Here is a 12,385-nt window from a genome sequence, read left to right on the forward strand (position 1 = left end):
ACTTGATAAACACATTCAAATCATACGGCAAATTGAATGTAGACCAGGAAGAACTAAGGGAAGGAGATTGAGGTACGGAATCATAAGAACTTAAGAATAGCCATACTGGGTCAGACCAATGGTCCATCTAGGTCACAAGTACCTGGCAGAAACCCAAATAGTAGCAACATTCCAAGCTACCAAATCCCAGGGTAAGTAGAGACTTGTACTTTGAAGATGAACTTTCAGGTCTGAAGATACAAGGTATCCCCCTGAAAATCCACAAATTGTCTGCCAATAGTTGTTCTGTTAACCTGAAAGCTTTCCTGCTTGTTTACTTCCAGGTCAGTTGGAAACAGGCCTGGATTAGTGCTACAAGTCTTCATTCATTCCTATCCAGGGATTTCCCCTTCTAGTTTATATCACCTCGACCCCCCCCCCCCCCCCACACACACACACACACGAACGTGCACATATACACACAGAAACACACATATACGCATACACACAAGGACCAAATTCTATAAATGGTGAAAAAAAATGCTAAGCACTATTCTATATACAACGATGAAAATTAGGAGATAAAAAGAAATCCTCATATCTAAATTAGGCACAGATGTCCCCACAGCGTACATAAATTCTAGGAACACCCCTGATCCGCTCATGACCCTCCTATCGCCGCGACACCCTTTTAAAGCCACAGATCCATTGACTAATAATGTGCACATAAATTTAAGGCCAATTAGTGCTAATAATTGATTATTAGCACCTAATTATCAGTGCTAATTGGCTCGTTATTCAATTAAATTGCACATTCAACTTGGGTATGCGCCCAAATTTGCATGCACAATTTTAAGCACCATTTATAGAATTTCGGACAAAATAACTAGTGATGGCCCTGGACTAGGGGCCACACAACAAGGCTCCGATGGGTCTCAAATCCAGGTGTCACCCTTAAGCAATGACCATGGCCCCCTCCCACCCCAGGAGCTGCAAAAGCTGCCTCTCAAACATCGCCAGCTCCACACAGAAGTGGAAACAGAAACCTTCAACATGGTAATGGCATTTGGTGCTGCTTTTGATGTATTTTTCTTCTTCTGTATTATTATGTTTTATAATGCACCTTACCATTCCCTTCCTGTTCCTTTCTACTCTAGAGTCTAGGTATTATGTAAACAGCTTTGGTTGTCTTTTATGGAAAGGCAGAATAGCAAATACTAAAAGCATAAACATTTACCACTTATGCAAGTTGTCCATAAACCACTACTAAACGGACTTGGAAAAATCCAAAATCCCAGGAATAACATGTATAGAATGTTTGTACGTTTGGGAAGCTTGCCAGGTGCCCTTGGCCTGGATTGGCCGCTGTCGTGGACAAGATGCTGGGCTCGATGGACCCTTGGTCTTTTCCCAGTATGGCATTACTTATGTACTTATGTCCCCTCCCCCTCCCCCGTGATTTGAAGTCTATGTACTTAAACCTATGGAGGGTGTTCATGTGAGACACAAATTTGTTTGTACAGTGCAGACTGAAAGCTCTCTAAAAGGAATACTCACTGTGACCTGGATCTGTATAATTTTTTTTTAAGTACAATAAGAATAATTTAGTTTTTCTACCTCTGATGCAGGAAGAGCTTTACTCCTGAAACAATTTTGTTTAATATATTTATTGCTCAACAAACTATACTCAAAGTGATGTACATAATACAACATTAAAATATTATAAGCAATGGATGCTGTCTCGTGGTTTTTCAAGAGGTAATTAGGAAATATAATTTTGCAAAAAAACACTAGAATATTACCAAAAAAAGACAAAGCACTCAGCTGACTGTAGCATGATCAGGATTCACCATCCAAATAATTAGCTTTTCAGAGCATTTTTTACTATGTGTAATCCCACAGAAATTTGTTTCCAGCAAATAGAGGAGTGTGGTAGCCGTGTTAGTCCACTCTTAAGGTTATCAATAGAAATCAAACAAAATAAAACATGGAAAAGAAAATAAGATGATACCTTTTTTATTGGACATAACTTAATACATTTCTTGATTAGCTTTCGAAGGTTGCCCTTCTTCCAATCTGAGGAAGAAGGGCAACCTTCGAAAGCTAATCAAGAAATGTATTAAGTTATTTCCAGCAAATGAATTGAGCTTTTACACAATATGGTCATCTAATTGAGGTCCCCCCCCCCCCCCCCACCAGGATGGAGTAAAACCAGGACTTTACATGGAGCTATAATGATACCTCTTGGCAAAAACAGATATAGGAGAAACACTGAAGGGCTTCTATCCAGTGAGAATTCAAACTTCTACCACACTATTACCCATGGCATTGCGTTGAAATATCATCAGCTGAAAATCTGGCAATATATTTATTTATTTAATCTAATATATAATACATCATTTGTTTAGGAAATATATGAATATATCTAAAATGATTTTATGGTTTATTCATCTGTAAAAGGTAGTTTATAACGTTTTATGGCTTTCTGAGGAAATCTGCAAATGAGGAGTGCTGATTTCTGTGGACATTTTTCCACTGGCAAGTCTTCGAAGGCAGTTGATGACCATGTCTTTGGCCTTGGTGGTTGCCATGTTTTGCTCTCGTGAGATCCACATACTGATTTGGTCTACATTGTTCATGATGAACTCAGAGGTCATAAGCTGGGTTGGGGAAGCGTTGTTGACCATGCTGTCCATGATGTACTGATTATACAATTCTATAACCTTCTGTTCAAGATATTCATTCAGAGATGAATTGGAGAGAGGATGTTGGATGATGCTTTTATCCTTTATGCTACCTACTTGCCAACAGAATGAGTCTTTTCTGACAGACTGATGGACCAAATCATTAGACACTGCTAACATTGATTCCATAGTTGGAGGAATCTCGGATGATTCCAAAAAAGGGCCATCACAAAACTCAAAGCTGCTGTCACAGGTAAAATCAGTTATGCCTGAGTGTAGAGGCATAACCTGGTCACCAGCAATGTACAAATCATTGTAGTTTCTAAACATGCTTTTACAGGAAGAAGGGACCAGGTAAGTTTCTCGGTTTATGTTGGAATCGCCTGTAATGTCTACAACATGAGATGTTTGCCTTTCACATACAACATTTTGAGTGCTTTGCTGTAGTGTACTTTTCTGATATCTGTTATTTATGTTTTCTCTCACTTGAATGGTAGAAATTAACTTGCCGGCAGATTTGCATTTATGAAAAAGACCCTTGCTTTGTGTGTCTTCAAGAGAGGAATACGTGAAGTTGCAAATGGAGCCCAACTCTCGTGGCATTTCAACAACTGCTTCACCATCTGAGAAACCATCATTAATGCCATCATCGAACCAGTAGGAAATTCCACTAAGATATCCTTCAGAAAGCATCCCTGGCAGTAGAAGAAGAACATGATCAGGCAATATCTTGTATAAGAACAGTATAAAAGAACAACTGCATCATTTGTATTGTTGACTCATTTAAGCATAAATAATTTACATTTGCAGCGATAAAGAATCTAGGAGGTGTGTTAAAGATCTGAAGGGCATTTTTGAAAGTTTGTGCAACATTTTAAGATGTAAATAGCCAATGCATCTAAGTAGAGATTTCAGAAAGACTGCTATTTATTTATGTCTGATCCCACTGACAAAATTCGCTGTGGTTGATATTCAGCCGGCAACCCACATAAGTGTCACGGTCGGTGCTGACCCTGAATATTCAATGTCTGGTCATTTCCGGTGCCCGCCATTGAAAATTCAGCTTTTCACTGGCCGGCTAGCACATACTCAGTTGAGCTGATATTTAGCACTAACCGGGCACCGACTAGTGCATAAAGATAGGACAGCTATATATGCAGGTTTATATATGCACTAACCTTGCCCGGTAAGCACTGAATATCAAGGCATAACTTTGATCCACCCCTGAAATGCTCCCGAGATAGTCAACTCGCAGTTAGGCGCTATCTGCAAATATTCAGTGGAAACTGGTTATCTCCCACTAAATATGCGGAGATAGTCAGCTATCTGCGATTTAACCAGTCAGCAGCCATTGCCAACCAGTTGAATCATTTTGAATATCGGGGGTGGGGACTGTCTTTGGTGACAACCTTTCCCTTACCACTGTCCTATGCTCCTGATATAAGGAATTATGTGTTACCTTAGATTAGCTATAAGCACTAGTTTACTCGTGTTACCAGTATAATAGTGCTGGGCAGACTTATACGGTCTGTGCCAGAGCCGGTGGTGGGGCTGGTGGTTGGGAGGCGGGGATAGTGCTGGGCAGACTTATACGGTCTGTGCCCTGAAGAGCACAGGTACAAATTGAAGTAGGGTATACACAAAAAGTAGCGCATATGAGTTGTCTTGTTGGGCAGACTGGATGGACCGTGCAGGTCTTTTTCTGCCGTCATCTACTATGTTACTATGTATAATATGAGTTTTTAATTATAAACACTTTACGTCTACACTAAGTTGGCAGTTTAAAGATTAAGGTTTAAAAGAGAACTTGTAGGATATTGAAAAACACAGTTAAAATTTTAAAAGAAAAAAGAAAAGCAAGCAAACTTTATTAGCTAGTCTCCATACCCTTTTCCCCACAGTTTTAAAACTTGAAGTTTCTGCCACAGCATTAACAGATAGTCTCTAGGAGGCACAGAAGGGCCCAGTTCAATCTTAGAAAGAAAATAAAAATATAAAAGAGGGAAGCAAGTATTATTAACTAGTTCCCAAAGTTTACAAACCCTTTTCCCTATAGTTTTAAACTGAAAATTTCTCTAGAGGTAGAAACTTAACAGCCAAGAGTATAAAAAAGATAGTAACAAGGCTTGAACTGTTCTAAAGGAAAGTTATTATCTGTTCTTGCCTGCTGTAGAGGTTGCACTGCAGTTGACCTGAATTAGACAGGACCAACACACCAGGGAATGCAATATCCTCTCACACCAAGGATGTGCCTCCAGGAGCTAGTGCCCAGGTGGGAAGGGTTAGGACAGCTGCTGTTGTAGTTGGTGATGTGATTAATAGGCATGTAGATAGCTGGTTGGCTGGTGGAAATGAGGATTGCCTGGTCACTTGCCTGCCTGGTGCGAAGGTGGCGAACCTCACGCGCCACCTAGATAGGATTTTAGATAGTGCTGGGGAAGTGCCGGCTGTCGGTACATGTGGGTACAAATGACATAGGAAAATGTGGGAGAGAAGTTCTGGAAGCCAAATTTAGGCTCTTAGGTAGAAAGCTCAAATCCAGAACCTCTACGGTAGCATTTTCTGAAGTGCTACCCATTCTACATTCAGGGCCCAAGAGACAGGCAGAGCTCCAGAGTCTCGATGCATGGATGAGACGATGATGCAGGGAGGAGGGTTTTAGATTAGTTAGGAACTAGGCAATATTCTGGGGAAGGGAGAGCCTATTCCGAAAGAATTGGCTCCACCTTAAACAGGGTGGGACCAGGCTGCTGGCATCGGCATTTAAAAAGGAGATAGAGCAGTTTTAAAACTAGAGACTGGAGGAAGGCTGACAGTCACTCAAAAGTGCATGGTTTGGAATAAGGTATCTTTTAAAGATATCACCAAAACAGGGAAGATAGGGTATCCTGATAGTGAGGTTGCAAAAGAGACCATAGTAGGTCAGATGTCCTAAAATAAAAATCAGACAAAAGATTGCAAATACTGAGAATGATGTAAATAGGAACAACAAACATAGTTTGAAATGTCTATATGCGAATGCCAGAAGCCTAAGAAATAAGATGGGAGAGTTAGAATATATTGCAGTAAATGAAAAATTAGATATAATAGGCATCTGAGACCTGGTGGAAGAAGGATAACCAGTGGGATACTGGTACAAATTATATCGTAGTGATAGTGTGGATCGAATTGGTGGAGGGGTAGCATTATTTTAATGAGGGCCTTGAATCAAAGAGATTGAAAACTCTGCAGGAAACGGAATCACTATGGATTGAAATTCCATGTGTAAAGGGGAAAGGGATAGTGATAGGAGTGTACTACTGTCCGCCTTGCCAGGAAGAACAAACAGATGTAGAAATGTTATTGGAAATTAGGGAGGCTAAAAATTTGGGCTACATGATAATAATGGGTGATTTCAATTACCCCAATGTTGATTGGGTAAATGTGACATCAAACATATAAATGGCGAATGACTGTACTCACCCGCAAATGCGCAGTAGAGACTTCCCTCTCTGTCCCGCCCCCGCGTCAATACGTGATGATGGGGGCGGGACAGAGAGGGAAACTGCACGAAGGGGAGGGAGGGAACTGCCAACGTCGCTACCGCTCCCCCCCGAGGTCGCCGCTACTGCTCCCCCCACCCGGAGTCGCCGCCACCACCCCCCCCCCCTCCACCTGGCCCGAGCACTCTCTTCGGTATTGAACTTACATCGCCGACATGCAGCAGGCAGATCAGCTGAGCTCCTGTCGGCCTTCCTTTCCTGCCTGTGTCCCGCCCTCGCTGACGTTATATCACATGAGGGCGGGACACAGGCAGAGAAGGAAGGCCGACGAGAGCTCTGCTGATCTGCGTGCTGCATTTTGGCGACGTAGGTTCAATAGCGAAGAGAGGGCCCAGGCCGGGTGGAGGGGTGGCGGCGGTGACTCCGAGGGGGGGGGGGGCCTTCAGCGGCAAGGGGAGGGGCCTTGGAAAAACCCCATACTAGCCTGTTTTAACGGGCTCAACGGCTAGTGAGATTATATTAGGGAGGTAAAATTCCTTGACAAAATAAAGGACTGCTTTATGGAGCAGCTAGTACAGGAGCCGACAAAAGAAGGATAAATTCTGGTTCTTAGTGGAACACATGATCTGATGCGGGGGGTAATGGTGAAGAAGCCGCTTGATAACAGAGATCATAATATGATCAGATTTGATATTAGCTTTGGAGTAAGTATACACAGGAAATCCAACATGTTAGCATTTAACTTTCAAAAAGGAGACTATGATAAAATGAGAAATTTGTTGGATTATTTGTAGTAAATAATTAGCAGATTTTATACACACAGCTTCAGCTTTAGAAATGTTAATTTCTTTTCTTCATCTCTCTCACATACACCCCAGAATAATTCACTGCTGAGTCACTTTAAAGTTGAAGTAACAAAACATCTGTTTACTCACAGTTTGTAGTTAGATTATATTCAGACAGGCTTATATATACATAATACTATACATTTGGATTATCAGCTCTTTCCATGTGCTTAGATGGTAATGGATGCTCACACCATAGATCCTCAGCTTAGGAGAGACCATGAGCTCCATGTGCTGTGCCTAACCCCCACAGGAAGTTGCATGGGTGTGACCTCTCTAGGAAATTCACATCAGAGGTCACAGAGTAATCACAGAGAAAAAATTGGTGACAGACAATGCATGTAAAATACAATACATTATTCCAACAAACCCCTTCTCATGCATAACTGTCATGCAATTATTAATTCATACAAAGTCCAAGCTTTATTCGCAGATTCTCAAAACGTTCTCTGGGTAACGGTTTGGTCATGATGTCAGCTGTCATCTCACTGGTGTGACAATAATGTAGACTGATGACCCCTTCTTTCGCCAGCTCTCGCACGTTGTGGTATTTCGTTGCGATGTGCTTGGTGCGTGACTGAACCTTGTCATTCTGTGACAGTCTGATGCAGCTCTGATTATCTTCCATTATCTGGATTGGTCTCTGTTCAGCTATTCCAAAATCCAGCAAAAGTTTTTCAATCCACATCAGTTCTCTGCATGCTTCTGATACGGCCACATATTCAGCTTCTGTAGAAGACAGACTCACAATACTTTGTTTATGACTGGCCTAAGAAATTTGTACATTTCCATACATAAACACATATCCACTTGTGGATTTATAATCAGAATGATCCCCTGCCCAATCTGAATCACAGTAACATATTAGTTTTGGATTACTATTGGCTGAAATCTTTAATTTACAATCAATGGTACCTTTTAAATACCTTACCATCCTTTTAACTGCAGTCCAATCTGATTTGGTAGGTGAGCTGACCCTTCTGCTCAAAATTCCTACTGCATTTGCTATATCAGCCCTGTATGTGGTAGTCAGATATAAAAGCTTACCTATGGCTGATCTATATTGGATGTTATCTGGTAAAGGTTCTCTTACTGTTTCATCCTTCAGAAAATCAGTGATCATGGGAGTGCTTACAACTTGGGCATCTTGCATACCTAAACTTTCAATAAGCTCATTTATTTTCTGCTTCTGGCTTAGAAGATAAGAACCATCATTTTGTTTCTCAATTTCTATACCAAGATAATATGACACATTACCAAGTTCTTTTATCTCAACATTCAGGTTTAAATATTTTACAATGTCCTTGTACTCTTGCTCACTTTCGCTTGCAATGAGCAGATCATCAACAAAAGCTAAAATGTATGCATATTGTCCATTTCTGCACCTAGTGTACAAGCATTTATCTGCTTCACCTTGCTTAAATCCTAAATTTGTCAATATTTCATGCAATTTGTCATTCCAACATTTTGCACTTTGCTTTAATCCATAAAGACCTTTGTTTAATTTACACACTAGCTGTCTTTGTTTTGTATTTATGAAACCTGTTGGCTGTTCCATGTACAAGTCTTCAGTTATATCTCCATGAAGAAATGCTGTTTTCACATCAATGTGGTTGACTTGCATGCCTTTTGAGACTGCAATGCTCAGAAGTGTTCTAATTGTCGTGTGTTTCACTACAGGTGCAAACACTTCATCAAAATCTTCTCCATATTTTTGAAGATATCCCTTTGCGACTAATCTGGCTTTATACCTTTCCACTTTTCCTTGTGCATTCCTTTTTAACTTGAATACCCATTTGCATCCTATAGCTTTCTTGCCAGGAGGTAATTTTGTAAGAATCCAAGTTTTATTTTTATGCAATGCATCAATTTCTTCTTGTGCAGCTTTACGCCATTCAGCAGCTTCTTCTGCTGGCATTTTCTCAATCTCATCCCATGTTAAGGGCTCTTGAGCTTCTGCTGACTTTGTTAGGTAAGACAGTCTTGGGGGTGGAACACCTTTGTTTTCCCTGGATGAGCGTCTGACAACAGGTTGGTCTGACCTTTCCGCATCCTCTAAATCTAAGAGTCCTTCTCCAATTGATTCCCCTTCTCCAACTGCACTGTCTCCTGCAATGATCCTTTCTGTGTCTGCTTCCTCTGCCTGTTCCTCGTTAGATACAGATGAGTTGCTTTCAGACATCTGCCTTGGTATGGCATTTATATACACTGGCATGTCTATTATGGTTCTAGTTTCATATTCTGGATGATAAGGCTCATCTGGGATAATCCAGCCTTTATCAACCCTTTTGTTTTCATCAAAATATGTAACATGTCTTATGCCAACAATGCCAGTTTTCAGATTCAAAATTCTATATCCTTTGTGTCCTGGAGCATAGCCAACTAAAATGCCCCTTTCTGTTGTGGAATCCAGCTTATGCCTTCTTTGCTTTGGTACATGAGCATATGCTGTACTTCCAAATGTTCTTATGTGTGACAGGTTTGGCTTCCTACCATGCCATGTCTCATGTGGTGTGCGCTCAGCGCCTTTAGTTGGCATTCTGTTTTGTAGGTACACTGCTGTGAGAATGGCTTCCCTCCATAGTCTTTTAGAGAGATTGCTATCTGACAGCATACATCTGGTCATTTCCACAAGTGACCTAAATTTTCTCTCTGCAACAGAATTTTGCTCTGGTGTATAAGCTACTGTTGTGATATGCTGAATGCCTTCTTGTTCTAGAAATGTGCGCATGCTTTGTGAAGTGAACTCACCACCATTGTCGGTCTGAAGAACCTTTGGTTTTCTTTCAAATTTATTGCTCACCATGGCTACGTATTTCTTCAGCATGTCTGTGACTTGACTTTTTTCTTTCAGCAAATAGGCCACACAATATCTAGAGAAATCATCCAAGAATATTAGCACAAATCTGTTATTTCCCAATGATGGGATATTAAACGGTCCACATAAGTCACTGTGTATTAAGTCCAGCACTTTATTACTCCTATTTCCTGTGTATGCAGGAAATGAGGGTCTCACACCTTTTTGAGTAACACAGTCTATGCATTTCTCCATTTTACCAGTATCTGCACTTATCTGAATGCCTGTGGCAAGTTGCTTACTGTAAAGATCCTGGATCACCTTAAAATCACGATGTCCCAGGCGGCGGTGCCAGATTTCCAGACTACATTTACCATCATTCTTTCTTACTTGCACCAGATGTGAGGCTTCACCTGAAATGCTCAGTTTATAAACATCATTATGCATAAAAGCTTCAGCATACACTTCATCATTTTTAGAGATTGTGCACTTACTGTTTTCAAAATGAATCGCAAATCCCTTCTTATCTAATGTAGATACACTAAGCATATTGCAAACTGCTTGGGGAATATACAAGACATCACTTACAGGAATTTCTTTAACTTCATTAGACACTTTGCATTTTAAGAATCCAATGCCTTTTGCTTGGATCTGAGTAGTCCCTGCGTTTGCAGTTTGAAGAATGCCTTCTTCTGGACTCATTTCCTGAAAGAAATCCTTACAATTGGTTAAATGGCATGTGCTCCCCGAATCCAAAATCCAAGTACTTTCATTTGAATTATTATTTACCATAGTCAAAGATTTTTCTGCCATTAGAAAGCTCTTATGTTTATCATTGTCTTTTGTACATGTCCTGCTTGGAAAATTCTTTTGTTCCATTGGCTTAGGTGAGCTAGAGGGGGTGTTTTGTGTTTCCTTACACCATTTAGATACATGTCCCTCCTTTCCACATGAATAGCAAATCAGCTTGCCCTTGGGTGGAGTTTTCCCATAGCTCCGCCTTCCTCTGTTCTTTGCCAAGAAATTTGTTTCATTTCTCTCTGACTTGCTTTGAGAACACATCTCCTCAGAATCATTAATTATGCATTCCTGCCTCAGTTTTGATGCTGCCTGTTCAAAAGATTGCCCTTCAATGGCTTCATTTACAGACCTAAAAACATCAAACTTCTTTGATAGTGAGGTAAAAAGAAATGCTCTTTTCAATGCATCACACATGGGAATTCCAGAAAGTTCTAACTTTTGAAATGAAGACATAAGATGCATAATGTGATCATTACATTTACTTTTATCCCTTAATTTGGTTTCATTCAACTCTGCTAACCAAATTGGTTGCTGTTTTGCATATGTAGTTGCATACATAGTTCTCAGTTTATATAAAATTTCGTTTGCTGTATCTTTTGCCTCCACTAATATGGCTTGTTTCTCTGAAAGAGCTTCCAAAAACATGCACTTCACATAATAGTTTGCATTGTCCCATTCAGCCATATTTTCAGCTGTTCTGTTTTGGTCTAAACATATACTTAATTTCTTTGCTTGAAGGAGACATCTGAATCTTAGTTCCCACTGCTGATAATTAAATTCAGTTAATTTAGGCACCTTGAGAGAGTAGAAAAATGGTGAATTTCCTCCCTCAGCCATTTCTTAGCCTTCTGTCTGCTGTTTAGTGTGTGGGGGGAGAGAGAGACAGACTGAATCTTTCTTTTAAAACTTAAGAGAAAAATTTGTCTTTTTCACTGCCTGGTAATATTTCTCTTCTTTTTCAATTCCTGGGCTGGGCCCATAACCCTTTTGTTGGATTATTTGTAGTAAATAATTAGCAGATTTTATACACACAGCTTCAGCTTTAGAAATGTTAATTTCTTTTCTTCATCTCTCTCACATACACCCCAGAATAATTCACTGCTGAGTCACTTTAAAGTTGAAGTAACAAAACATCTGTTTACTCACAGTTTGTAGTTAGATTATATTCAGACAGGCTTATATATACATAATACTATACATTTGGATTATCAGCTCTTTCCATGTGCTTAGATGGTAATGGATGCTCACACCATAGATCCTCAGCTTAGGAGAGACCATGAGCTCCATGTGCTGTGCCTAACCCCCACAGGAAGTTGCATGGGTGTGACCTCTCTAGGAAATTCACATCAGAGGTCACAGAGTAATCACAGAGAAAAAATTGGTGACAGACAATGCATGTAAAATACAATACATTATTCCAACAAATCCAACATGTTAGCATTTAACTTTCAAAAAGGAGACTATGATAAAATGAGAAGAATGGTAAAAAACAAACTTAGTGGAGCAGGTATGCAGGTCAAACATTTACATCAGGCGTGGATGCTGTTCAAAAATACCATACTGGAATCCCAGGCCAAATATATTCTGTGCATTAAAAAAGGAGGGAGGAAGACTAAACGACAGCTGACATGGTTAAAAAGTGAGGTGAAGGAAGCTATTAGAGCTAAAAGAAAATCTTTCAGAAAATGGAAGAAGGAACCAACTGAAAATAATAAGAAACAGCATAAGGAATGTCAAGTGAAATGCAAAGCACTGATAAGGAAGGCAAAGAGGGAGTTTGAAAAAAAGATTGCGTTG

The 12,385-nt window shown here is 40.1% G+C and overlaps 1 protein-coding gene across 4 annotated transcripts in view; it reads right to left on the reverse strand.

The window, feature by feature from the left end:
• Positions 1–2,109: 2,109 nt before the first annotated feature.
• Positions 2,110–12,385, reverse strand: part of C4HXorf21 (chromosome 4 CXorf21 homolog) — a 65,071-nt gene continuing 54,795 nt past the window's right edge. For all 4 annotated transcript variants that reach the window (XM_030202374.1, XM_030202373.1, XM_030202375.1 and 1 more), the window contains one exon: positions 2,110–3,358. In XM_030202374.1, the coding sequence (XP_030058234.1) occupies positions 2,445–3,356 (912 nt within the window). In that variant the 5' untranslated portion in view covers positions 3,357–3,358 and the 3' untranslated portion in view covers positions 2,110–2,444. The remainder of the gene's footprint in view (positions 3,359–12,385) is intronic.

The sequence above is a fragment of the Microcaecilia unicolor genome, chromosome 4, assembly GCF_901765095.1.
Source record: "Microcaecilia unicolor chromosome 4, aMicUni1.1, whole genome shotgun sequence".
NCBI lineage: Eukaryota > Metazoa > Chordata > Amphibia > Gymnophiona > Siphonopidae > Microcaecilia > Microcaecilia unicolor.